Below are 27884 nucleotides of genomic sequence, written 5' to 3' on the forward strand. Positions count from 1 at the left end.
TGAGAAAATGGCGCCGACGCGGGTACCTTATATAGGATCCAAAACCCGCGAGACTCGGAAGGCGGGATGATGACGTTTTGCCTCGATTTCAGATCCGAGTCAGGCGGGAAAAGTCGAGCCTGACTCGGATCGGACTCGGATCGGGGGGGCTCGGGGGGGTTCGGATTTCAGAAATCCGAACCCGCTCACCCCTAATTTATAGTAGTTTGAGGTTTAGAGAACGTATGCAGGTTGTTCTATATACTAAAATTTCACAATAACTGGTTTTCATACTGGTTTGTGAAAGTAACTTTATTAGATAATCTACAATTAACAGGCAAATAAACTGTCTTCATATAATCATGAACAACAATAGTGCATGAATATTAGCCTGAGTACATATATATATTTATGAACAAATGTTCTACAACATCCAGCTAGCAGTTGTGGTGTTTGGAAAGTTAATAAATGACATAAGAAGAAAGACACACCAGTATTACTTTATTTTATTAATATATGAGCTATTACAGTCATAATCTTAAACAGATTAGATAGGTCTTGACACATTGCACTTTATCTGTATTGCGGTGCCCAGTCCACAGTAAAATTATGGAAACTACTCACCAGATCCGGCAGGAAAGAGGCAGGGACAACAGCTTTGTTTGTATCAAATCAGCATGTTATAATACAGAGGCACTATGTGCCCGACAGACGTTTCAATCACCTCCTGGTGATTTTAGGCAGGGCCACCGTTGTGTGTGTGTCTATCTATTTATCTATCTATCTCAAACAACAGCTTGGCACTCGCCTCCTTCCAAAGGAGCAACTTACTGGGTGCCCTCCAAATTGTGTATTGCAAATTTTAATTGCTCCTGCTGCAGTTCAACATTTTGCCAGGTAGCACAATTACACCTGATAGCTATATATACTCCTAACTGTAAAAGAGGTCCAACGTGTGTAATATAATTGCCTGTCTACTTCTCTTTTTAAGCTTTAGCTAACATTTTAATACTGTTCATTTCATATTAAAAATACATTGGTTTCATTGGCAGGAGTAGTTTTCCTATTTTGTGTAATTCTATATTTTCTATATTTCGTGTTTTTTATGTCATTCTAATTTTGTGACCATACACACAGCGAATATATTATCTGTGGCCATTTTGTCTTTATCTAGACTGATTTAAGCTAATGGCTGATTTGTTTCTTGCACTTTTGAAGTATTGTACTTGTATACAATATGTATCCTAAATGTATAAAATTTCTGAAATTTTTGCTGCTAAATGTATGTTAAAAACATGTGAGCATAAGAGTGTGATTTTGAGAAGAAAGCATGGATGTCAAAGTAACCAGAAATGACATACTACTCTCTGTAACTGTGATGAGATAATGCTCTCTTGTTAACAAAATGTCATTATGTGCCTTTCTTCTCCATTGAAGATTATGGAAGTTAACGGACAGAATTTTGAGAATATCACCTATACAAAAGCAACAGAAATCTTAAAAAATAATACTCATCTGTCAATTACTGTGAAAACCAATATTTTTGGTAAGTAATTTTTATATCATTATAGTTTATCAATTCATGATTTATGCACAATGGTGATATAAATATGTGCTGATCGCCCATGTTGTCCTAATAGCATTAAAATGCAAAAATGCTGTTTGGACAGTATGAAAACAATCTGTTTTGAAAATAATGATGTTTTCATGTTTTCTCCTTTTGGTTTCTAGGCCAGCTATCTTGCATGGGATAGGTGAAGCAGCTAACCCATGCAAAACATTACGTCTAGAACCATGATGAAATGGATCTGATTGTAACTACTGTTGTAATTGCTAGTCAATTCAATTTGCTTAATTAAAATATAGAAAACCTACTTCAGTCTCTGGGGACTTTTAAAGGTTTTGCCTGGTTAATAAAATGAATAGAAGTGGGAGAGTAAAAAAAAAATTAAACTCAACAATACTCCCATATCTACTAATACAGCTATATTGTAACGGAATGGGATTGAAATCCCGGATGTGGGGATGCCGCTGGTCAGAATATAGACAGCGGCATCCCTACAGCCAAAATCCGACACCCGTAGGAACTAAAGGTAAGTCTCCCCCTAACCCCTACCCTAACACTCCCTCCCTGGTGCCTAAACCCTAAGCTACCCCACCTAGTGCCTAAGCCTAACCTCCACCTCCCTGTGTCCTAAACCTAACACCTCCTCCATGGTGCCTAAACCTAACATCCCCAATAGTGTCTAAACCTAATCTCCCCCTCCCCGCACCCTAATCCTAACCCTCCCTCCCCCTAGTGCCTAACCCTAACCCCGCTACCTAATGCAACCTCCCCCTAACACCCCAATACATACCTTTGGGATGCCGGCGGACGGGATACTGGTATCGGGATCCCGACCTGTCGGGATTTCGGCGCCGGTATTCAGACCGTCGGCATCCCGCACGCCCGGATGGCGACTACTTCCCATTGTAACTCCTTCAGTAAAAGTACATGTATTTAGTATGTCTTTACTTGGGACTAGGCAAATGCATTTAATGGTACTGTTCTGAAATGGATCTAAATGCCTAAAAGTAACCATGGGATGCAAAGCTATGTTTTTGTGTAAGTTTTATTTATTTTTCCAAAGATTTTTTTTGTACTAATTAGTATTTATTGATTTTTAAACAATAGCAATGGCACAGAAAGAGAAAAAAGGGTTCGCAATTGAGAGGTAAAGGGGATACACATATCACGAAACATTTAAGTCATACAAGTGCAACTCGGATTTGCATTAGATCATAAAGCAAAAAAAAAAAGATCGACTGTATCTGAACTGCATCCAGTACAACAATTAATGCTTCTGAAAAAAGCAAACAAGCACATTTATTGTTGAAATTACACCAGACATCTCCAGAGCAATACTATCACTGACAATACTAAATGCCCAGAAGTCAGACAAAAGTTATCTATTTTAAAATTTTACCATTGTATAGTTGTAAGCAAAGCTTGTGTTCTCCTGGTTGAATTACGTGTTTCTAAGTAAAAACATTATTTTGTTTTACTACTTTAAATCCTTTTCTATGAATCCATTTCTGGACACCGGACCCTGCATTATAGTCTCCTGTTAGCAATGAATAATTTCAAGTATTTGATGCTCCTCTCCATCCTACAGGGATCTCAGTTTTTCTCCTAACTAAACCCCACAGGACAGAACACATCCAAATGAAACCAAAGAATTAGAGCGAAGCAACTTCATCCCTGGGAAAAAAAACATTTAACTAAATGAACTCTCATTAGGAGAAATGGAGAAGTGGGTGTAATATTTATACCCCAAACTGTCTACAAACACATTCAAACGCTACAATTTTGTAAAAGTATGTCCTGTGTACTATGTGGCAGCCGAATATATATACTCAAAGATCCATGCCTCAATACCTACAAGGTGCGCATAGATTGAGTTCTATGGGCCTTTACATGATTACCCACCTCACCGTAAGCATGGGGAATCAGAGTATTGAGACATCTAGCAATCATTTGTTTGAAAAACAGGACAAACTTTTTTGTAGGCCATATATGTATAGATCTTTAAGGTCAAAATGGTAACTGTCTTCATCCATAGACGGATTCTGACCCGTGCCAGAATTAAATGTCTTCATTTAAATGGAACTTGGAAAACATCTCGAGTTGAAAAGATGGTTTCATATGAAGAACAGCGCGATCATCATGAAAAATCATATACTGTGTGGGGAACTACAAGAGAGAACTCCCAGCTCTAACACCATTCGGGATTGTGGTTATTGAAAAAACATTCTCCATGTGAGAAACTTTAACTCAACTTTATCAAGTGGCCCAAAAGGAGATTGTTGTAATTTACCCAACACAAAATCGACATTCGAGGGATGTGCGGAGGACTAAATGGTTTACCCAATTGCTCCAGTCCTTGCAAAAAAAGTCTTTGTCAGGTTTAGGGTTTTTAGATCCGAGTCAGACCCATGAATTGTGCTGATGAGTTGTAGCAGGATAGAGGTGGAAGGATCAGACGTCTACTCATGGATGGGATGGTGGTATATGTCTGAAGCCTTTGGAGAGGTCAGTGATATTTGCAAGGCTCCCAGTCTGCCCCTGAAACCAATCAAGTGGAACTCAACCCCTTACCCAGAATGTAGGGATAAAGGGCTGGAACCAGGGAGCAGAACAGCGAGTAATTCAGGTTTGCTAACAGATGATGCAGTCCGATTATCAGAGCTGGGTCACTGGAGCCCAAATTCTCAAGGAGGAGTCTAGGTCCAGCACCCAGTCCCCAACAAGCAGAATGAACACTGTAGCACAGTGTATTTCAACTAGTGTGCCGCTAGCACTCCTCAGGTGTGCAGCTGGAGAAACAGAGCCATGCCCACCATTGCGTAGCTGCTTGAGCGTGATGTCACAACATTGGATGCTGGCAGTAGAAGCCGATGGAGGAATAAGAGTGGTAAGTAAAGGGAATCCTACCTCACTGCTGGATGCATGCGCTGTGTACAAGCAAAGTCTGCAGTGTGCCGGGAGCCTGATCCAAAGCAGTTTTCCCTGCGTGCACTCCTTCTGCCACTGCCAGCTTCTGGAGCCTGAGTGGCAGCTCAACTTCCCGCTACCCGGCAGCAGCAATGGGGACATCTAGCAAGGTGCGAGGCCGCATGTGAAGGGCCCTGGGGGTAGGCTCTGTGTACTCTTGCTGACTTGTGTGGTGCATATCCTGCTATACAGTAGTCTGGTACTGTCTATCACTATCTTATCACATCAATGATGGTTACTAGTCTGCTGGTGCCACCACTGTTGAGAACTTTTGGCTTTGCCTCAGGTGTCAGGACACTGTTTTCCTCTTTGTTTGTCTGCATAGGCCATGCATTGTGTGACATAATGGATGGAAATGGGTATACACAGTAAGAATGATGTTGCAGCTTCTTTGGTTAGTATGGAACAGTCTGCATCTCTCCTGTATTTGTGTTGATAAACACTAGTGTTATGGCCTAAATGTGCCAATGGGGTATATTAACTACCTCATCGTTCTTCTATAAAATAAGATGGCACCTGTGCTATGTGATCCTGGATTATTTTATCTGAAAGCTAGTTCTTGAACGAGTCCTATTTATAGCTTGTTAGAAAAGTGGTGAAAACTGCATCTCTGTGCAGTCACATGTTCTACTGTACCCACAAAACAACAACCACCATTGATAGAGGTACAGATGGTGTAGTGAGTCCCAAAGTAGGTCAGGAGCTGCAATGATACTCAGCAATACAATGGAGAAAAGTAGTAAACTGATGTACAGTGAGGATGAAGTCCACTTGAATCTGCAATGAGCAGGAAAGATGAAACTTGTTGATGAGGTCACTGTGGCAGTAGACTTAGACTGGAATCACTAGAAAGGCCTTTGTAATGCCCAGGAAACTTCAGATTACAAGCAGGCTGGAATAATAGAATAACTCATGGCCTGGACGGTAGTTGAACTGGAGGCTGCAGATGTGGAACCAGAGACATGAACCAGAATGGGAGCAGAAGTAACAGCAGAGTAGCTGGAGTGGAACTGGAGACTTAAGCTGGAATGGGACAGAAGGGTTCAGCAGAGTATCCAGAGTAGAACCGGAGATTTGAACAGGGATGGGATTGGTGAGAGTAGCAGCCAGTCGGGATGGAACCACAGACTTGAATCGGAGTAGGACCGGAGATAGCAACAGCCAGAGTGGGACCGCAGGTTTGCGCCAGCTTGTGGACTGTTAGAGTAACAGTAGCTGAGCTGGACTGGGACCGGTTCTTGAACACAGGCTGGTAGGTGCAAGCTGGAAGTATCATACAGTGCGGATGGAGGAGACTCTGGGGCAGCAGCTTGCAGGAATCCAGTAGCGCAGGTTCAGGCAGTGGATCGAAGGTAGCACTTACTCACTAGTGAGTGAGATCACCGGACGGTAAAAAGCCACATTGTTCCGAAAAAGTTAGTGTCAGATGCAGGCTTACATAGGGAGCTCTAGCTAAGGACAGGATGAGGCGATAATGTGAGCACAGGAGACAGGTAGAGACTGAGAACTGGTGACTGAATACTGGTGCCATTGACCTTGTTGACCAGTTGTTCCTGCCAACCTTCTTCCATGTTGACCTTTAGTGTGTCAACCTTTTGTCCCTGTCAACCTTTTGTACCTGTCGACCTATTGTCTGTCTAACATCTGGTGTCTATCTAGACATTGTCGACCTTTTTCATGTAGAGCTATAGTCCGAAAACCATCTAAACCATCCTGTAGCAGAGCAGGTGCAAACAAAAAAATTAGTAGGAAATTAATAAACTTCTTTCTTACACTAAGAGACTTACATCGCTTAGTGTGAGTAATTACTTTTTCTGGCCCTAAATATAATCTCAATCTAATTGTTGAATAACCCCTTTTTCTTAAGGGTCATGTCTTCAACTGCCACTTCATTAAAGCCAGTAGCACTAATCCCTGATGGTAAAACAGATCCTGAGTTAACAGGTTCCACCTTTGAGGAAGACATCACTATCTGATGCTACTAACAACACCCAGACCATTTAGCATTTTAACTTTATGAATACAAAGAATCCTTGTCACTGGAGGAAACAGGCAAATTAAATGAAACATCCTTTAGCAGAAGTCCATATGGTTCAATTGAGATACCATTATGTCAACATCTCCACATCTTCCCAATAGAGCAGACTAGATGGGCCAAGCGGTGCTTATCTGCCATCAAATTCCATGTTTCTATGTTACTCCAGATGTGGTGTAGAAAATATTTGCTGTGATAATTGGCTACTCATGCTAATAACACAGTCCATATTTCCGAAATCTTTTGTTCTGTCTTTTGTTCTGTCCATGATCCTGCTGGTTTTTTGTGCTTACTTAATGATTGTCTGACTAAATATGTATAAGTTTTCCTCAGAACATAAGGTCACCTTGAGCTAGAGTGTTTAGTGCAACATTTAGCAGAAGCTTAAGCTCAGCTGAGGGCCACGAGACCCTCAAACCAGCCTGAAGGCTGGTGTCTGCTTTCACAGACTGTATTAATCTCCTGTTGATGTTGCCATTGATGAGCACTCAAAAGAAGACCCACCCTGGATTAGACAGACTTCTTAAGTTTACATGACTTAGCCAGTTTGGAGTCTTCTAAAGCGTAGGGAACTTGAAATTAGTTAGCCGAACATTGCACCCAAACTGGATCATCTTGTGACATCACTAAGGCTCTTGTTGACCTTTTATAGGAATGCAATGAGATGCATAGCGTAATTTGCTGAAAATGCCACATAAGAATTGGCGGAATGGGTCCTTTTGCCTACAACTAAGGGACGATTAATGGATTGTGTGAGGCCAGAAATAGAGGACCTGATTCAGAAATGTACGCAATGCCAATATTTAAGCAAATTGAGCAATTATTAGCCATTGCACATACGAGAAACACATGCAGGGAGTGGTTTGCGATTGTGCTTGCAGAGGATTCACTTATTAGTGAATGACAGGTTGTCAGTGGTGGGGGAGGTAATGGGGGGTGGTTAAAGAAGCACAGGTGTGACTGACTATTTACAAGCCATTTCATGGGCATGCATAAATGAGCCATTGTAATCTCCTACACGGAATGAAAGCTCCCTGAGTGTCATGCTAGCTGCAGTGTTTGAGATAAGTCAAACCTCACTTAGAGGCTTCGTGGCTGCCCGATCTGCATTGATAGTTACGCTGTTGCACATCATCGGATGGATGTGAGAAGGCAGCAGTAGGCATCTCCATGCTGGGATAAATGTAGGAAAATATTAGCATATTTTCGCTATTGCGAACCATGAGAATCGCAGTTGTGATTGCATTAGCATAAATCTCAGATTCAGGCCCACAGTATGCTAGATTTTTAGTCCAGGACAGTTAAAACAGATGACAGGCTCCCTCTGCAGGTATGTGTGGCAGCTGACTGCCCTCCTCACAAACAGCACTTGAGGTGCTTGATGATACACTAGGCAAATAACTTAGCATGGCACTTTAAACAAGTCTAACAGCCCAATCAGTCCTAGACTTCCCTTATTTCACATGATAGGAAAAAGAGGAGGATACAGGCATATACACAGTAAGCGTTAAAAAAAATAACCAAATATCACTGCACAACAATGAAATTGTTTCTGATGTGAAAATAGTTACTTCTAATTGATTTCAGCATGCAAAGAATGAATATGACATTTAAAACTCTCAGTTAGATCTGAGTTCCGAGATATAGCCCATTTATCACGACGTAGGGGTATTCCTAGTGAAGTGAGCAGAATGGAGAGAATCTTACCAGAAATCTGCATTCCGCACAGAGGGGGCGGGGCCTAATGACCCAATTAAATGAGTCAGTTGTTTGTCCCCTCCCCTATTCAAATATATGCGATTAACGGGATTACCCACACAAGATAACTGTGGTGCACTGAGTGACAAGCATGGTGAGCGATTCCACCAAGTCATTTCAGCAATTGAACAAAGATATCAGGGTAGGTGACTCACTACTGTTGGACAATGACAAGAGATGCCCCAGAAGAGGAGTACAAGTGACAAGCAAAGAGAAAGCACCCCCATGAATAGGCCACTATATTAGATAGTACTTTCGTATGCTGTATGTTTGTTTCGATTTGTGCTCATATTTGTGATTGATTGAATTAAAACAACTGTTATTTATTTTCTATCAAGAAAATATCAGATTATTTTAAAATAGCTTTTCACTATGACTATATTACTAATGTACATACAGTATAGTGCAAGTAGTGTAGCTCAAAAAATAGAGTTGGTAAAAACATTCTGAAATCATTTTAGTTTTTCTTGACCTCAAATTAGTAATGTATGACTATTTTTAGAAAGGAAACAAATTAAAAGTATTAATTTGTTGTACAGTGATATCAACAGACACAAGTTAACTGAGCAGAAATATAATAGACAATCCTCATTGCAATCCAACCTCATCTAGAAGTACTTCCTTGCAGCTGGGATTACAAAGGAAAGTAACAGCTGTGGATAGAGTGTTCTTTGGACTGATTTTTAGTACACAGCTAAAATCGTTTAAGTGGGAGGTGCAATATTATGTTACTTGGGATTTCTAACGTCCTGGAAGAAGGCCCCCAGTGCTGCAACTGTCACAATGTGGGGCATCCTTTCCCGATGCTGCCAACCCTTGATCTTTGAATCCTAATAAGTCTTGTGCTCCACCGGAAGCCAACTGTGGATCTTCTCTTCACTGATGCTGGGAATGAGTAGGCACTTATCTGGCTGTTCTCCCAGCATGGAATCTGGTGTTGTTGCACTTGCCCAGTGGCAGTGAAGGATCCCTGGGAGACACCCCACATTGGTAGAAGAGCTGTTGGAATTAGTACTGTACTACAAACAGTTAAGAGAGGCTGTCTGCTCCAAAGTGAGCACCACAGCTAACAATTCAAATAAACTAGCGGCAAATGTAAATACAGTTTGAGTCTCCAATATCCAAAATGCTTGGGACCAGGGGTATTTTGGATAACGGAATATTCCGTATTTTGAAATATTTCAAAATATCATAATGAAATATCATGGGAATGGGACCCAAATATACACACGGAATGCATTTATGTGTTATGGACACCTTATACACTACCTGCAGGTCATTTTATACAATATTTTCAATAATTTTGTGGCTCAAACAAAGTTTGTGTATAAACATAAAGTTCAGTTATGTTTCATATACACCCTATACACACAGCCTGAATGTAATTGTATACGATATTTGTAATAATTTGTGCCTTAGACAAAGTTTGTGTACATTGAACCATCAAAAAGCAAAGGTTTAATTTTCTCAGTCATGCCAAATAAATTCAGTATTTTGGAATATTTGGATAAGGGAGACTCAACTTGTAAAAGTAAAATCCATCCTGATGAACAACACCCTGTTTTGTGGGCAATCTAAAGTTCCCTGGAGGATGGGGATATATAAGAGGTAGGAGCTTAAAATACTTGAAATTATTTAAAAGTGCAAAAGTCCTAATTGTAAAGTGTCTCCCATATGATTATAGATTAAAAAAGTTTGCTCAATCAATGCAAGATTCAAGTACTTTTTAATGCACAATTAATATGGATTGGAATATGATGTGCAAAGGTTTTAGAACCTTTTCAGTTAATACTAATTTTTTAACTTGATTGACATTTCCAGAAATGCATTCATACTGAACCCTGACCCTTATAATCTATTAAAATGTTGTGGTTACAGTCATCAACCATTGCCTCCTACTGTAGTTGAAAATAAATATAAATGACTGTGAAAAGCAGTTGATGGCTATAGAAATATATGTATATGATTTTAACATGAAACGTCCAATGCCACAAATAACAAGAAATTGATGTTAAGAGAAATTTGTTGAAGTCCCAGAAAATATTTGCAAGAACTAACATATGTAAAGTAGAAGCCCCATATCAGTTCAAAAGATATGCAGGAATGTTTATTGCGCTTACACAAAAACAATAGCCAAAAGAAAAACTTTCCTATAACCTCATTATAAAGTGGAAAAATAGGGGACATATTCAGCAAAGGGTGAGTCACTTATCCTTTTCACATTTCTAATTTTTATGCACGCCAAGTCAGACTTCCAACTGCAGTGTTCTGACCCAGACTTCCAACTGCAGTGTTCTGACCCAGACTTCCAACTGCAGTGTTCTGACCCTCTCCTCAAACTTCGCAGTTGATATAGGTGGATCGGGAGAGCATTGTAAAGCAAGATAGTGTATAACTTCCAAATGCACCTGGAGTCAGTATGTTATCCTGCCTCAAAACAGGACTGTACCAACAGATTTAGGATAGTTGGCTGATTGGGTTACTCTACTGTACCTGTTGCAGCTTTTACCATCTGCTGCTGGTATCTTAAACTTTGTTGCTGGTTTGCTGAATCATGGACATGCCAAACCTCTCACGTTCATTAAGCTTGGGGCAAGCCCAGCGCTCGTGGAGCTGCTAGGCATGCTCCAGTCCCTCTTTCCAGTGAATAAATGTCACACGCATGTATATGGCATCTATTCACAGTTTGTTCTGCCTTTTTTCTTCAAGGCTAGTTGTGAGTACACATACCTATATCTCACCATTAACTACCACAGGCATGTGGTGAGCAACAGAATCTGGAAAACAGATATAGTTATCCTTTTTACTATTCTTTCCTCAGCTGAACAAAGTGTATGGTATTTACTTACATTTCTTTTCCTGGTAAATCCACCAGTGATTGTTTTCGGTATATTGTGCTACAAAGGAATTACCACCTAATAATCTTACTTGGAGCATTTTAAAGTATATGTGATTATTATATGACACTTGTAAATTATTATATTATTATATTTTGTTATATATTTAGCAGCTTTTGAGGTAAACACTTTAAGTGACCCAATTAGTTGACCCCTTTTTGTGAAATCCTTCACATCATGCTTCAACACTTATCACAAATGTTTATTTGTTACTCCTCAATGTTGTTAGTCCGTTTTATAATACCCCAATTCCAATACTTTAATAAACGTTTAATTAATATTAGTACTGTTAAAACCCCAAGAGTGCCTTCGCTTACAGAGTACCTTGTTTCTTCCTTTATAATTTTATTATAAATTTATTATGCTATACTAATTTTTGTATGTATAACCTGTTGAAATCAAATAATTGGTTATGATCATCGTTCAAATTATTATCTGAACGATTTAGTTGTCTATGGTCAGATGACGAATTGCTTGGACGCTGGACTGTCAACGCATTTCCGATGTGCATAAATACAAGGTTTAGTGTGGAAAACAGGTTTGGTGTGTATGTCTGTGGGTGTTTGCATATGTTTTTAGAGACTCTGCATGCTAATACAGTATGCCTGTAACAAATTAATTAAAATGTACACAGAGACTAGTATGCTCAAAGGAAGTGGTCTAATTGTAAATTTATGAATTACTGTCATGGACCTGCAAGTCATTGGCAGTTGTATGCCTATTGTCCGGTGCTGTTTTGGTTCATAGGAACTGACATCTACATCCTAATTATGTGAAGAATGGCCTGTCCCAGGCTACGAGACTATGTGGCACCTACAAGCAGCTGTGGGTCTCTCTCCCCCACTATTTAGAAATAAAACTTCCATTTACACCTTAGAATGGTCCAGGCAATGCTTGGATGTTAAAATATGTTAGAAATGGATAATATATATTAATCCATCACAAATACCCTAAATTACATAACACGCACACATAGACTTACATGCATACACACATTAAATAAAACATAAATATACAAGACGCACAGCGCACAGTTGCGATGTTTATCAAAGCACAAAACACATAAACACACCACACATATTAGCGAAACTACGCAATATTCTTACACTTACACATTGCACACTTACATAAAAAGGTTCCCTAGCATTAAGGTTAATATTCAAGGTTTTATTCATTATTAATTATGTAATGAAGCGACTGTATTAAAGATCTCAGGTTTAGTACATGATAAGCAGACCGTGTTTGGTGCTATTCCAAAACTCTGTTTATTTGCAGGTTTCCAGTTCTATCAGCTAGGAGATCGCAGCAGGCATTCGCAAGATATGAATTATAGGTTAGAATGTATCTCTGTATGTAGTTTTTCTTCATTATTTCTTCAGGAGGGAAAACTACACAAAGAAGCAGTTGGAAAGCTGATGGCACCATATGAACTAACCAATGAACGGGTGACCTGCAGCAAGAACCAATGAGCATCTGTTATTCTATGCCGTTGTTGTCTTTGAAACCTGTACCGAATATAGGCTTGTGAGCTGAGGCAGTAGGCAGTCATTTCCTCCATATCCTTGGGTGAAGGTGACCGCAGAATTCAGGATTGAAATATTGCATACTGGGCCAGTGCACATGCGTAAGTATCGGGGTTTTTTTGTACCTTGTTAATGTATCATCTTTTGCGTTAATTGTATTTAGATCACAGCGTGTAACTAAATGTGTTTTATGTGAATAATAACTTTTGTGTTTTGGAACCACAGTTGGGTTAGAAAGCAATTATTTATTGTGCGACAGGTTACGCTAAAATAGCGACATTTTGGGTGTAAAGGTTTATTAGGAATTCATAAATGGGGGCTCATCCAGCAAAATCACGGTACTACTCACACGGAAACACACGGTTATCGGTCTCTCACCAAAAGGGCGCCATAAGCAGGAAAGATCACTTTGCCTTCAAATACCTGCTACCACTTTGTTGCTGAGAGACCGCTATCCGTTATTGTGTGAGTTCAAGGAGCACTGATTAGAATCCAGGGACAAGGAAGGAAAAAGTTTGTTTTCCTTCATTGATAAAGTTTAGTGTTAAAAGGGGAAGTCGCACAATAACGTATACGTATTTTCTGTATTGCTGCCACATGTTTAAACAAAGCTGTTGAGATTGCATTGTGATATTGATAGCGTGATAGCATTGTTTTAGACATCCTAACCGGTGCTGCCATATCTGGGAAAACTTTTATTTTTCTGTGCAGAGAAAGAGGTGTGTTACAGTGAATGTGTGTTGGTAGGGGTAACATGTTCCCTAGCTAGGGGTATCGTAGGACCCTTAGGGGCTAGGCACCTGGTGTCAGCCTGTGGCTTGGTATTAGATACCGGAGTCTATACACACAGCAGGTGTAATTGCTGTTTTGTGTTAGGTATCGGCTCTCAGTGTGATCGCAGCATCCAGTGATCAATGAGGGTTATTGGGCAGTTATTGGGCAGTAGTGGTGGATGATATCACTGAAAAGGGTAAGTGTTATTGGAGTGCTTAAACTCTAGCAGTGTAAAGTACTCAAAAAGGGCTTAGGTGCGTGGAAGCAGCCTGGTTATTCTTCCATAGGTATGTGGGCGCATCCTGTTAATATCTTCCACAGGTAAGTGAAAGTAGCCTTGATGTTCTTTCACCGATTTAAATCTCTATTGAAAAGTTTAGTGTTTTTCTTTCCCAAGATGGGAGCCAAGCAAATGGTAGAGATGTTAGATGATGTGCTGCTCTTGGAAGCGCTGATTGGTTCAGCACGCCATATAATGCATACTAAGTACGGTACGAATGCAACTGCGCATTGTGATGTATGGGTTAATATGACGAGAATGAGTGTGAAACCGTTTCCCAGAATTGGCAGCTTTGATAAGGAGGTTCTGAACAATCTCAGAGACAGTATATGTTTCGTGAATTCTCTGAGGAAAAGGGTAAAGTTTAATGACTGTTTAAAGTTGTGGCAGCACGAGGGGAACACGTGTTTAAGGTAGCGTTCGACTCAAGATGGCGCAAGCATACTTCTATCACCCTATGCGATGGAAGTTAATGGTACAAGCCGATAATTAAAATAATAATTAAGATATAACAAGTAATATTTTTTTTTTCTCCCATGTTAAGGCACTTTAAGGTAATGTTTCTAAGGAAGAAAATAAACCCACTATAAAATCAGCCATGACTGAAATTGGTGAGATTAATGTAAATATGGTTTAAAGGAAAAAATGTGTGTTGTTAAGGAAAATAATTTATCATTGCTACAAAAGAGCAATTATGAAACATTTTAGATACTTAAGTGGTTTCATCAGTGCGCATTTCAGGATAGTAAGATGTCTTTGTTTACAGTAAATATTGGGATTCTAAATTACAATACATAGAATGTTAACTTAAGTTATAAGGAGGCTGTCTCAATAAGAATAACACTCCAGTGTTGAATTCTCATAGTACTCATTGTAAACTTACGTATGTTCAATTTTTTATGGTTATACAAGATAATAGTTTCCTTCCAAAAAGGAGTGTTTATTACAGGACTGGAGGCACACGGAAAGAAAAACTGGCTCTATTGTTGAAGAAAAGGTAATTCCTGGTTATTCAAAACGTATCTTGTATTAACCCTGTTTGTATATATCATATCTGTAATAACACACTCCCACTTGGTACAATAGACCTCTTTATACCTTCATGGCTGCATTGCCATGGGACCTTACCATTCCATTCAAGACAACACAAATCCATGCGCATCCATACACCAATAATTATTTTCTCTGATAGATTTTTCTCCAAATTTTATCTATAGACTAACAGTCAGGCCGGAAGTGCAGATGAATAATTTACAGTCCCTTAAACATGTACATACAGTATTTATCCCCCATACATACATGCATGTACACTTCTCACACATTCATTCACGGTATATCACTACATTTATTCTGTTATGGTCACCTGGCAGCATATCTACAGTGAAAATTGGACATTAAAGTCACACATGTGCAATGTTTGTTTTAAAGTACTGGGGAATTCATAAGTGAGGGCAGCCAATGCAGATATGACTAATATATATATGTATGTATGTATGTATGTATGTATATATGTATGTATGTATGTATGTATATATATATAATATATATATATATATATATATATATGTATATATATACAGTCAGGTCCATAAATATTGGGACATTGACAGATTTTTCATATTTTGGCCACTATTCACCACCACAATGGCTTTGAAATGAAACAAACAAGATGTGCTTTAACTGCAGACTTTCAGATTTAATTTGAGGGTAATTACATCCAAATCAGGTGAACGGTGTAGGAATTACAACGGTTTCTATATGTGCCTCCCACTTTTTAAGGGGCCAAAAGTAATGGGACAAACTAAACAATCCTAAATCTAACTTTCACTTTTTAATACTTTGTTGCAAATCCTTTGCAGGCAATTACAGCCTGAAGTCTGGAACGCATAGACATCACCAGACACTGGGTTTCATCCCTGGTGATGCTCTGCCAGGCCTCTACTGCAAATGTCTTCAGTTCCTGCTTGTTCTTGGGGCATTTTCCCTTCAGTTTTGTCTTCATCAAGTGAAATGCATGCTCAATCGGATTCAGGTCAGGGGATTGACTTGGCCATTGCATAACATTCCACTTTTTAGCCTTAAAAAACTTTTTGGTTGCTTTTGCAGTATGCTTTGGGTCATTGTCCATCTGCACTGTGAGCGCCGTCCAATGAGTTCTGAAGCATTTGACTGAATATGAGCATATAATATTGACCGAAACACTTCATAATTCATTCTGCTGCTTTTGTCATCAGTCACATCATCAATAAATACAAGGGAAACAGTTCCATTGGCAGCCATACATGCCCACGCCATGACATTACCACCACCATGCTTCACTGATGAGGTGGTATGTTTTGGATCATGAGCAGTTCCTTTCCTTCTCTTCTCTTCCCATCACTCTGGTACAAGTTGATCTTTGTCTCCTTTGTCCATAGGATGTTGTTCCAGAACTGTAATGGCTTTTTTAGATGTTGTTTGGCAAGCTCTAATCTGGTCTTCCTATTTTTGTGGCTCACCAATGGTTTGCATCTTGTGGTGAACCCTCTATATTCACTCTTGTGAAGTCTTCTCTTGATTGTTGACTTTGACACATATACATCTACCTCCTGGAGAGTGTTCTTGATTTGGCCAACTGTTGTGAAGGGGTTTTTCTTCACCAGGGAAATAATTCTTCTGTCATCCACCACAGTTGTTTTCCATTGGTCTTCCGGGTCTTTTGGTGTTGCTGAGCTCTCCGGTGCGTTCTTTCTTTTTAAGAATGTTCCAAACAGTTGATTTGGCCACACCTAATGTTTTTGCCATCTGTCTGATGGGTTTGTTTTGATTTTTAAGCCTAATGATGGCTTGCTTCACTGATAGTGACAGTTCTTTGGATCTCATATTGAGAGTCGACAGCAACTGATTCCAAATGCAAATGTCACACCTAGAATCAACTCCAGACCTTTTACCTGCTTAATTGATAATGAAATAACAAGGGAACAGCCCACACCTGTCCATGAAATAGCTTTTGAGTTGATAGTCCCATTACTTTTGGCCCCTTAAAAAGTGGGAGGCACATATTGAAACTGTTGTAATTTCTACACCGTTCACCCGATTTGGATGTAATTACCCTCAAATTAAATCTGAAAGTCTGCAGTTATAGCACATCTTGTTTGTTTCATTTCAAAACCATTGTGGGGGTGAATAGAGGGCAAAATCTGAAAATTCTATCATTGTCCCAATATTTATTGACCTGACTGTATGTATGTATATATATATATATATATATATAATATATATATATTTGAAGCAAATGAATGTAGCTGGAAATCCATTTTTTTTAGTGATGATGAAATTATTTCGTTTACATATTAGAATGTGATATATATTTAGGGATTGTTCCGATGTGGGGTGTTCTGGAGATGTCACGGACATTATAGTTGGCAAGTTTTGGAATGTTTGTTGTGAGTGGCCATGGTTTGTGCCGGAGATGGAGTGCAGCACTGGTGTGAGTTGTGATTTGTATGGGTTTGCGCGCAGTCTTGGAGGATAGGGATCTGTGTGATGTGTGGAGTTTCGGGGCACACACATGCAGTGTAGAGTTTTGTGGTTTGTTTGTGCTAACATGATCTGTGTGGACTTTGTATGTACTTCTGAGGGTTTCCTTGTAAATACAGCAGTTTGTAGATTTGTTTTAGGTTAGGGAATTCAGTTCTGAGGATGATTTAAGGGTTTGCTGAATATGCATAGTATATTGTTTAAAGATGATCAGGTTACTGGATGTATTTTTTCTCTCCCAAGGAAATAAGTGAGGTTATGGGCCCTGTGAAGGCTGACATGTTTGGTTTGTGGGAGGCTTTGATTGCTGTACACATGTGGTACAACAGGGATGACCCGGTGTCTGGGGTCTGTGGTATTGCAGGATATCTGAGATGTAGCGGGAAAAGCACTTATTGTTGTTATGTAGGATATTCTGTTGTTTCAGTTCTAACCGTTACTTCCTATAGAGGCATGTCTTTCATAGTTTGTATACACTCATAATATAGTACAGTTAAGTCAAGGATAGACTGTTGTTAGTAATTGATATGAACCTGATTTAAGTATACGGGCAAAAATAGCTATAAGATCCTCAAGAATATCTGAAATATCACGGGTCTCATAATTTTTGATGAATATTGCTGTAATCAGCAATTATTTTTTTTTTTTATTATTGGAGGCATTCTATTGTTATCAAATTTGTGAACAGGTTCAGATACTTGATGATTTTTTTTATATCAAGGATGTGTGATGTCTAGATAAAAGGCTCGGTCAAAGGGTGGAGTCGTGTGGGTCACTCCTAGGGAATCCTGGTTGGGACGCATCATGTGTAACAGCTGGGACTCTGTCTAGTTACAATGGTAGAAGGCATAACTTATAGATAACAGATTCTTGAGAATATCTGAGAAAGTTACGGGTTTGGGTATTCAACTTGGCTGGAATTGTGGTGATTAACAGTTATTTTTTTTCTCATTGAAGGTATTCTGTTATTTAAATATATCTTTAAAAGATGTCTTGCGGGTTACTTGCTTTGGTGACGCAGTAGGAACTATGAGCAGACCATGCGCAATGGTTGCCTGGTAACACCAGAAGTAGCGATTTTGGCGGGGTCAGAAAACCAGGTCTGTAAGACGAGTTCACCAGTCCTGAAAGGTTTGAGGACATCTCCATGCAACAGGCAGAGGAATATCACACAGATTACTAACACAGTCAATGTACATCATAACGTCACACTAAAATGTGAATTTTCCCCTAGTTTAACCAACTTGCAAAAGGAGGTATATGTGTTTAATTCATTTGTTCAGTTCTGTAACAATTATAGGTGACACCGGTGTGAAGCTTAAAATCAGGTGATGTATGCTGGTGGGCAGAATGGAGTTGGAAAAGACTGAACCACAGGTAAACCAGTCAGGTGGTAAGTATAGATGACTATGACTGCGAGAAGTATGATGTTAAGATAGCACTGTATGAAATAAAATAGATAGTGGGAAACAATGTGATATGCATAATGTTGGACATGAGATATTCCTTAGAAGTAGAAATATCATATGAAAAGCAGAGGTAAGGAAATCTAGGTTTGTCATTTCTGCAGTACATAACGAGACGTCTTTATGCTTTCTGATTACAGGTGATTATGGATTTTAACTTTTATGCTTATAACAATGTTTACAGTATATGCCATTGTTCTCAATACTGTGTACAGGTAAAGGTATAATAATGTATATCGGAGAGAAGAGGATTCTAAAATTGCATAGTGATGATAGATAAGTATTGCAACCCCTGACCAAATTAATAGGAACTGGAAGTTGGATATACAAAGTTTGGTTTGTAAGATATTGGAAAGATTAATAACTAAATATAAAGTGTATATCTCATGATGTAATGTATGTGTTAAAAGACACCGAAGTTGTTATAAGTGGTAACAGTTCATACGGAATGGTTTTAGAGATCTCCAGTGATTGTTGGTAGCAGATACAAATGTGATATCTTTATGTATGTATATCCCTGTAAAACCTATTTAAATTGTAATGTAAGTATTATGGATAACCAAAGGGTGGAGGTTTCATCCACCAGAACAGAAAGATTGTCATAGATCATAAAAATATGCATATGATCGTACTGTTTTGAAAGTGTTGTAGTGACAATAACTCACCGGAATGTAAGTTTTTCTCAAAAACACCTGTTGTAATTTTGATGTTTTATCTCTTGTGACCAATAGTGACACTCACATGTCCTAGGTGGAATAGTAGTAGAAGGGAAAATATACATCCATTTCCCATCAGAGGTGGTAAGGCCTGCAATTACTAGAGGTTTTCAATGAGAAAAATACATTTAGGATTGTTCCAAAATTGGTCTTATATTTAAACAGGTTTCAAAGGATAATTTTCTGTTATTGCTAAATGAACTGGGTATATCTATTAACAGTTTGTATGTCTAGAATAGATAAGAATTAGTTACAAAGTGTATTTAGAATTTCTTAGATTAGGGATAATTGGTTGGAGATTTTCATAAAAAGGAGAAAGGAAAAGGCATTGTAGGATCTTGACTGCCACCTAGTGGAGAAAACGAGGTAAAGTTGAATCTGTAAACACTCGTCAATGTCAATAAGTTGTGTTGTTTTTTTTTGGAAACTCCAATATGGAGCCAACAAAATTCTAAATTGTCACAGTAGGGGCAATAGAATCTGTTTTTCGTCCATGTAGGCAAATCAAGTCAACAGCAGGATATCAGAAGACTGCAGAGGGATTGGGTGGAAGATGTCAGATTGGGTAGGAAAGATGGAGACATTCTAGAGGACTGATATCTCAAATTTCCTATTCTAGATGCTGACAAGGCCCAGCTGTGGACAGATGATATTCTTGGTAGATGACAAAGCTAACCGGATGAGACACAGATTGAAATAATCGGGATCATCCAGAAGCATGCCCTCATCTCATTGGGCAAAGACAATATAATAAGAACAATCATAAGTTTTTTTTTATTTTTAGAACTGTGAAAAAAGACATTGTTATGATTCTCTCCCAATTGAATTTTCTCTCATACCACCTGTATGATCAACATACATTAACACATACCCTAATATAGTGAAGGATTGCATTACAACCCCAACATTGAATGTGCCTACAGATAATAATATGTGAACAGGCAAAGTCATGTTTATTAATAATTATTGTAAATGTTACTTTAAACATCCTAGATAATGTAGTCTCATTTCCCCAGACTTCCTTTATAGGTCCGATGAGATCCCACATCCTACCCATGGTCCTTTATAGATCCGCTGAGTGCGTATAAGGTTTTTTTTACCCCCTTGAAACGCATTATCCACGGTCCAGTGACCTTGTGTCACACCATTTAGAACATTGAACAATACATTATTATGCACGACTGGAAAGGTTAAGATCAGAATATGATAGCGTCTTGTTTGCTATCAAAGGGTGGACTGTCAAAATCAAATAATTGGTTATGATCATCGTGCAAATTATCTGAACAATTTAGTCATCTATGGTCTGATGACAAATTGCTTGGATGCTGCACTGTGTCAGCGCATTTCCGATGCGCATAAATACAAGGTTTAGTGTGGAAATTAGGTTTGGTGTGTCTGTGGGTGTTTGCATATGTTTTTAGAGACTCTGCATGCTAATACAGTATGCCTGTAACAAATTAATTAAAATGTACACAGAGACTAGTATGCTCAAAGTGGTCTAAATGTAAATTTATGAATTGCTGTCATGGACCTGCAAGTCATTGGCAGTTGTATGCCTATTGTCCGGTGCTGTTTTGGTTCATAGGAACTGACATCTACATCCTAATTATGTGAAGAATGGCCTGTCCCAGGCTACGAGACTATGTGGCACCTACAAGCAGCTGTGGGTCTCTCTCCCCCCTGTTTAGAAATAAAACTTCCATTTACACCTTAGAATGGTCCAGGCAATGCTTGGATGTTAAAATATGTTAGAAATGGATAATATATATTAATCCATCACAAATACTCTAAATTACATAACACACACACATAGACTTACATGCATACACACATTAAATAAAACATACAAATATACAAGATGCACAGCACACAGTTGCGATGTTTATCAAAGCACAAAACACATAAACGCACCACACATTAGCGAAACTGTGCAATATTCTTACACTTACACATTGCACACTAACATAAAAAGGTTCCCTAGCATTAAGGTTTATATTCAAGGTTTTATTCATTATTAATTATGTAATGACGCGACTATATTTAAGATCTCAGGTTTAGTACGTGATAAGTAGACCGTGTTTGGTGCTATTCTAAAACTCTGTTTATTTGTAGGTTTCCAGTTCTATCGGCAAGGAGATCGCAGCAGGCATTCGCAAGATATGAATTATAGGTTAGAATGTATCTCTGTATGTAGTTTTTCTTTATTATTTCTTCAGGAGGGAAAACTACAAAGAAGCAGTTCAAAGGCCATATGAACTATATGAACTAACCAATGAACGGAGTGACCTGAAGCAAGAACCAATGAGCATCTGTTATTCTATGCCGATGTTGTCTTTGAAACCTGTACTGAATATAGGCTTGTGAGCTGAGGTAGTAGGCAGTCATTTCCTCCATATCCTTGGGTGAAGGTGACCACAGAATTCAGGATTGAAATACTGCATACTGGGCCAGTGCTCATGCGTAAGTATCAGGGTTTTTGTACCTTGCTAATGTATCATCTTTTGCGCTAATTGTATTTAGATCTCAGCGTGTAACTAAATGCTTTTTATGTGAATAATAACTTTTATGTTTTGGAACCACAGTTTGGCTAGTAAGCAATTATTTATTGTATGACAGGTTACGCTAAAATAGCGACATTTTGGGTATAAAGGTTTATTAGGAATTCATAAACCAGTTCAGAAATCTATTCTCTTTTGGTCTTTGTTGGGTAAATTGCTATGTTAAAGCTTCATGAGGTGATAGGCAAAATATTGATTCTAAGGATTCTGAACATCTGATCTGTCCCTGCAAAAAATGTGTGTGAATGTGAATACACCATAGCACACTCCAGCAAACTCCTGCTTAGCTGGCTTTTTAAGTTGAAACTCAAATGTCTGCAAAGGTTTGACAGCTGGAAGAATATATATCTTTGTGCTATGAATCAGGGCCTCTGTTTCATGCTGCTGACTAGAAAACCTTAGTCAGCAGCATGAAACCCAGAGTATATGCCTTCCATTCAGCTGGCCAACCTCTGTTTGAGAACTTTTCATCTGCCATTCTCCTTAAACAGGCTTCCCCAAGCAAAGGAATCTTACCACTGGAAGGCTTATCAAGATAAAATTATCACCATCAATCTTTTCTTGTATTGGTGAATTAAAATCAAGCCACATCGCTGGCACAAACACCCATTTTAACTGGCAGTATAACTGTTTGCCCTTTGATAACTATGCTTAGGTAACAAAATGGAAGTACACATAGCCAATCCATGGTTCCTGTACAGTATTAGGCAATGCACAGTATAGTCAGTTTTAGGCCACCGCTAATCCATTCACAGTTGTAGTGCAGTATTTACTAGAGATAAGCGTGTTCGGTTTTCTAAAAACCAAAGTGAACCCACCCGAATTTTGCATTTCCGAGTACTACCAAGCCAGGTCTCGGTTTCTCCTGCCAAACTCGGAATCCAAAACAAGGCAAAATGTCATCTTCATGGTGTTTGATCTCGCATGTTTTGGATTCAGTAAACGTTCCTCCCTTTTGATTGCGTGCGCCATTTCACACATGACGCTGGAGTGTTAGGGTGGGCTGTGCGCTGCAGCACTAAGTCAGTGTCAGAATAGGACTGTGGGGTGCAACTAAGCACTGCTGTGGCCAGTGGCGGATCCAGGGGGGGGGGCGAGCAGGCCAATTGCCCCCCCTAGTTACACACAGTTTTTGGGATTACATTACCTGCTCCCCCAGCAGTTTGGGCTGCAGTGAGGAGAGCAGGATGGGAGGGGGCACCAACAGGGGAGCTGGAGCTGTGATCTGGCTCCCACAGGGTTGGAGCAGATGCTGGGGATATCCCTGCACTTACTGTGACTGCTTCACGGCTCAGGATACTCATGCCACCTGGCCGCCAGTTACAACTTGGATTCTATAAAACCACAGTGTGTGCGGTGCAGCCGCACTGTTAACGACGGACAGAATTCTGATTGGTGGATGACGCTGGCCATTCAACAAGCACAGTGGTGGCAGTTCTACACATATATATATATATATATATATATATATATACATACACACCACACACACAGAAATATATATATATATATATATATATATATATACATATATATATATACACAAAAAATGTTTTATATATATATATACACACATACCTATATATATGTATAGACATATAGACATAAATATATATAGATATCTATATCTGTATATATATATAGATATCTATATATATTTATGTCTATATATATATGTGTGTGTGTGTATATATATATATATATATATATATATATATATAAAACATTTTTTTTGTGTGTGTATATATATAATATTATATTTGTGTGTGTATATGTATATATATATATATATATATATATTTCTTATTCCACCCCCCTATAGGAAATGTCTAGATCCGCCCCTGGCTTTGGCAGACTGTGAAGGGCTGTGGGCTGCCTGAAGCACTAAGAAGTCTGTTATTGAAGGGCTGTGGGGTGTAAGCACTACTGTGGAACTACTGCTGTGACTGTGTCAGAATGTGAATGGCTTTGGGGTGCAGCACTAAGGACTATGTGAGGTACTGTGTTCACTGCAGGTACCGTGCTAAAAAATGTAAATAAAATTTCCAAATAATAGCATTCAGTAGGTGCCGTGCCTCCTTTAATATAAGTGATGTGAGTTGAAGTGTGAATTTGTGTCATTTGTTAAAAAGAAAAAAAACACTTTTTTTATTTTGTAAAACTTGCGTGTGTTCAGGCAGTGGCACTGTGTTAAAAAAGAATGTTCTGCTCATATATATTAAAGTGAGCAGGGGTTCAGCTGCCTGCCCCGTGCGCTCCGACCCCTCCTCGTCTCCTGCAGTGTCTCTACCATGGCATAATGTGTATAAGGGTCTCTATTGTGGTGTAACTTGTATAAGCGACTGTACTGTAGTGTACCATGTATAAAGGGCTCTACCATGGCATAATATGTACAACTGGCTTTACTGTGGCCTAACATGTATAAGTGGCTCTACTGTGTGGTGTAATATGTATAAGTGCTACTGTGTGGTGTAATGTGAATCGTGGACACTACTGTGTGGTGTAACATGTATAAGTACTACTGTGTGGTGTAACATGTATAAGTACTACTGTGTGGTGTAATGTGAATCGTGGACACTACTGTGTGGTGTAACATGTATAAGTACTACTGTGTGGTGTAACATGTATAAGTACTACTGTGTGGTGTAACATGTTTAAGTACTACTGTGTGGTGTAAAATGTATAAGTACTACTGTGTGGTGTAATGTGAATCGTGGACACTACTGTGTGGTGTAACATGTATAAGTACTACTGTGTGGTGTAACATGTATAAGTACTACTGTGTGGTGTAATGTGAATTGCGGACACTACTGTGTGATTTAAGATGAATAATGGACACTACTGTGCAGTGTTATTTGAATTAGTACTATTATGTGACCACTCCCCTTCCCATGAAGTCACACTTTTATATTTTTGCTTGTTCCTCTTTTAAATATGGGGGACGCCAAAGAAAACTTTCACCCTGAGCTCCACATAGTCTACAACTGGCTCTGATAGTAACATAATAAAAATTGGGGAAGCTAGTGTGGAAGTGCAGCAGGAGGATGAGGGATATATCTGTGTACTCTCTGATGCTAAGAGAATGTTGATGATGAGAATGTTGTTTGTGTAAGTCAGCCCCCCGGTAGCAGCAATTCTTGCTCGTGATAAATAGAGAGCCATTTTAATTCATTCATATAAGACCAGAATAGCCACCTCTTGGGTGTGGAATTACTTTTACCCAAATCCTGACAACATTTGTGAAGGCATCTGTACCAGTTATGAGGCCAAAGTTAGTAGAGGTAGGACGTTAACCATCTAGGCACCTAGTTCATTAAACTTATTTAACAAAAATTATAATAATTTGTAAAATAATAATAAGCAGTCCAGTATCAGCTTCCACCAGTTTGGACCAGCACATGCAATCTCCACCACAAACACCCTCATCATCAACTTCCTAATTAATGATTGGCAATAGTCATTCTAAAAAATTGATTTCTACAACAAATCAAGGACATCAGTCACAAAAGTGGCAGTCCCTGTCACTGAAGTGCTTGGTGTGCATGTCCTGAATAATATCCAACCTAAGGGTGGGTGGGAGGTCCAAAGGACAATTTCATCTTGCAACATTCTTCTTTTCATAACGGCCTGTATTTTTGGGGGGCATTAGACTGTTTTTTTGCATAGACAAACATTTTTATTGATTATTGCTTTAATACATTACTAATTTTCAACAATTTTTTTTTTATATATTTTTATTAAAGGAAATGAAACTAACATATAAATATATCTTAGAAAACAATATTGTCATTGCTTAACATATTATGAAAGGTCAATTGAAAATAAAAACTTTCTATTATAATAACACTGTTTGGCAACTACCTAAAACTGTAAATAGTAAAGGCATAAGTGTTTCGGTTCTCGCACGATTGTATAAGACCTCTAAAGCCAGGGAGAGGATCTTCCACCAATAACAGCCACCCACTGTTCCCTTAGTGATTTACTTACACACCGGTACTTAGGTGGCTGCCTGGACTTACGCCTCCAGCAGTAGAGGCTTACACAACTGACAAGAGACCGCAGGACTGCTGACCAAGGATAGAACTGGGACACGAAGTGGCAGTGCTTCCACTACTGTTGCAAACTGGAGTGTGGCTGCAGAAGAATGGAACAAGCACAGTAATAATAGACAGGGTAAACTTGCAGCAGCAGATGAAAGGTCTCAGATAGTCAAGGGACTATGATATAAGCTGGGTAGTCAGACAGGGAATGGTTAGACAACCTAAACTAGCTGCACGGCAGGGATGACCAGGACTGAGGATATTGCAGGATTACACGACAAGACTAGACAGACAAGGACTAGAAAGGCCAAACACAGGCAAAGACAAGAGTGACAAAATGAACAAGACAAGACAGGCAATGTGCAATATGTGCAGCAGGACTACAGAGCTCAGGTGCAGCTTGGGACAGAACTTAAGAACTGAGGTGTGACTTGAGACTGGACGAAGCAGCCTTGAGGGCTGAGGTGCAACTAGAGACAGGGCTTGAAAACAGAGATGTGACTTGGGATAGGACGATGTGGACTTGAGGCCCATGGCATGACTGGAACCAGGTGATGCGGCCTTGCGGCCGAGGTGCGTCTGGAACTGGATTCCATGTATTTGTCACTATAATAATGATGCCTAGGTTACTATGAATATAATTCTGTACAGTCATCCAAAACATCTGCAGGACCACATACAGTGTATGAGATCAATGCAAAGTGATTGACCGAAAGTGCCATTTGTGGGTGGTCTGCGAAACTAAAGCGTCCCAGTGCGTTCATACGCCTTTGCATAAATTAGCCACTGTGATGCCATACGCAATATGAGTACCCATAGCATGCAATGAAGTTAGCAATTCCTGAGTAAGGTCAGGGCTTGTGCAAGTGTGCATGAGGCTGCGATTGTACTGATGGTTTCGCAGTCTTGCTAAACATTACGGATGTGTGCTAAGTAAAGTGGGCGTCCTTGTGTAGTGCTGTGACGGGATAGTGGTCGCAATGGATTAGCATACTATCGCAGTTGAACTGCATGCGTAATCACAGTTGCCTTTGCAGTTTTGATCCGTAATGAATCGGGCCCAGTATCGCATATTGTATATAGAATTTGTACTGCTGGCTCACATTTTTACACTGTCATAAATTGCCTTTATCATAGATCAGGCCTACACTTGGGAACACTTTCTAACACTGAACTTATTCTACTTAGTCCTGTTGTTCAAGGACGTGATTCATTATGGATTGCAACTGCAATAGCGCACGCAGTCAGCCGATTGTTGCGTACTGCACATGCGTATGCATTGCAGTGTGTGATGGCTACACTGCGATCGGACTGTGACCATGCAGAGCACTGTAAGCCATCGAAGAGTGTTTGGGGGTGGTGACGGGGGAGTGGTTGGAGAAACGCAGGCATGCGTGAACACTGTGCATGTGTGTGCATAAATTAGCCACTGCGGCAGCATACACAGCTTAAGTACATACTGCATTCATCGAGTTTAGCAATTTCTGAGTAAGTCAGGGCTGCTGTAATTATGTGTGAGGGGCCGATGTTACTTGATGTTCCCGATGTATATGCAGGACGCCAAGATATTACGGATGTGCGATAGAGTCAGTGGGCATCTCTATGCTGGCTGTGCGACGTCATTGTGATAGCTTTCATTAGCATATTTTTGCAGCAGAACTCTGTGCCTAATCGCAGCTGCGATTGCAATAGCGATCTGTAGTGAATCAGGCCCCAAGTCCTCTAAATGGGTAGCCATTAAAATAAATGTAGGGTTATATTTACTAATCCAAAAAGGTGTTGAAATCTACCCAACTCCCGGCGCT

The 27884-nt window shown here is 39.4% G+C and overlaps 1 protein-coding gene across 1 annotated transcript in view; it reads left to right on the forward strand.

Annotated features, from left to right (window-relative positions):
- The window catches only part of LOC148442118 (rap guanine nucleotide exchange factor 6-like), a 672269-nt gene that overhangs the window by 151917 nt on the left and 492468 nt on the right, over positions 1–27884 (forward strand). The window contains 1 exon segment of the mRNA XM_088464211.1: positions 1417–1525. Coding sequence (XP_088320337.1) covers positions 1417–1525 — 109 coding nt within the window.

This window comes from Taudactylus pleione, unplaced genomic scaffold, assembly GCF_031769625.1.
Source record: "Taudactylus pleione unplaced genomic scaffold, aTauple2 ptg001609l, whole genome shotgun sequence".
NCBI classification, from domain to species: domain Eukaryota; kingdom Metazoa; phylum Chordata; class Amphibia; order Anura; family Myobatrachidae; genus Taudactylus; species Taudactylus pleione.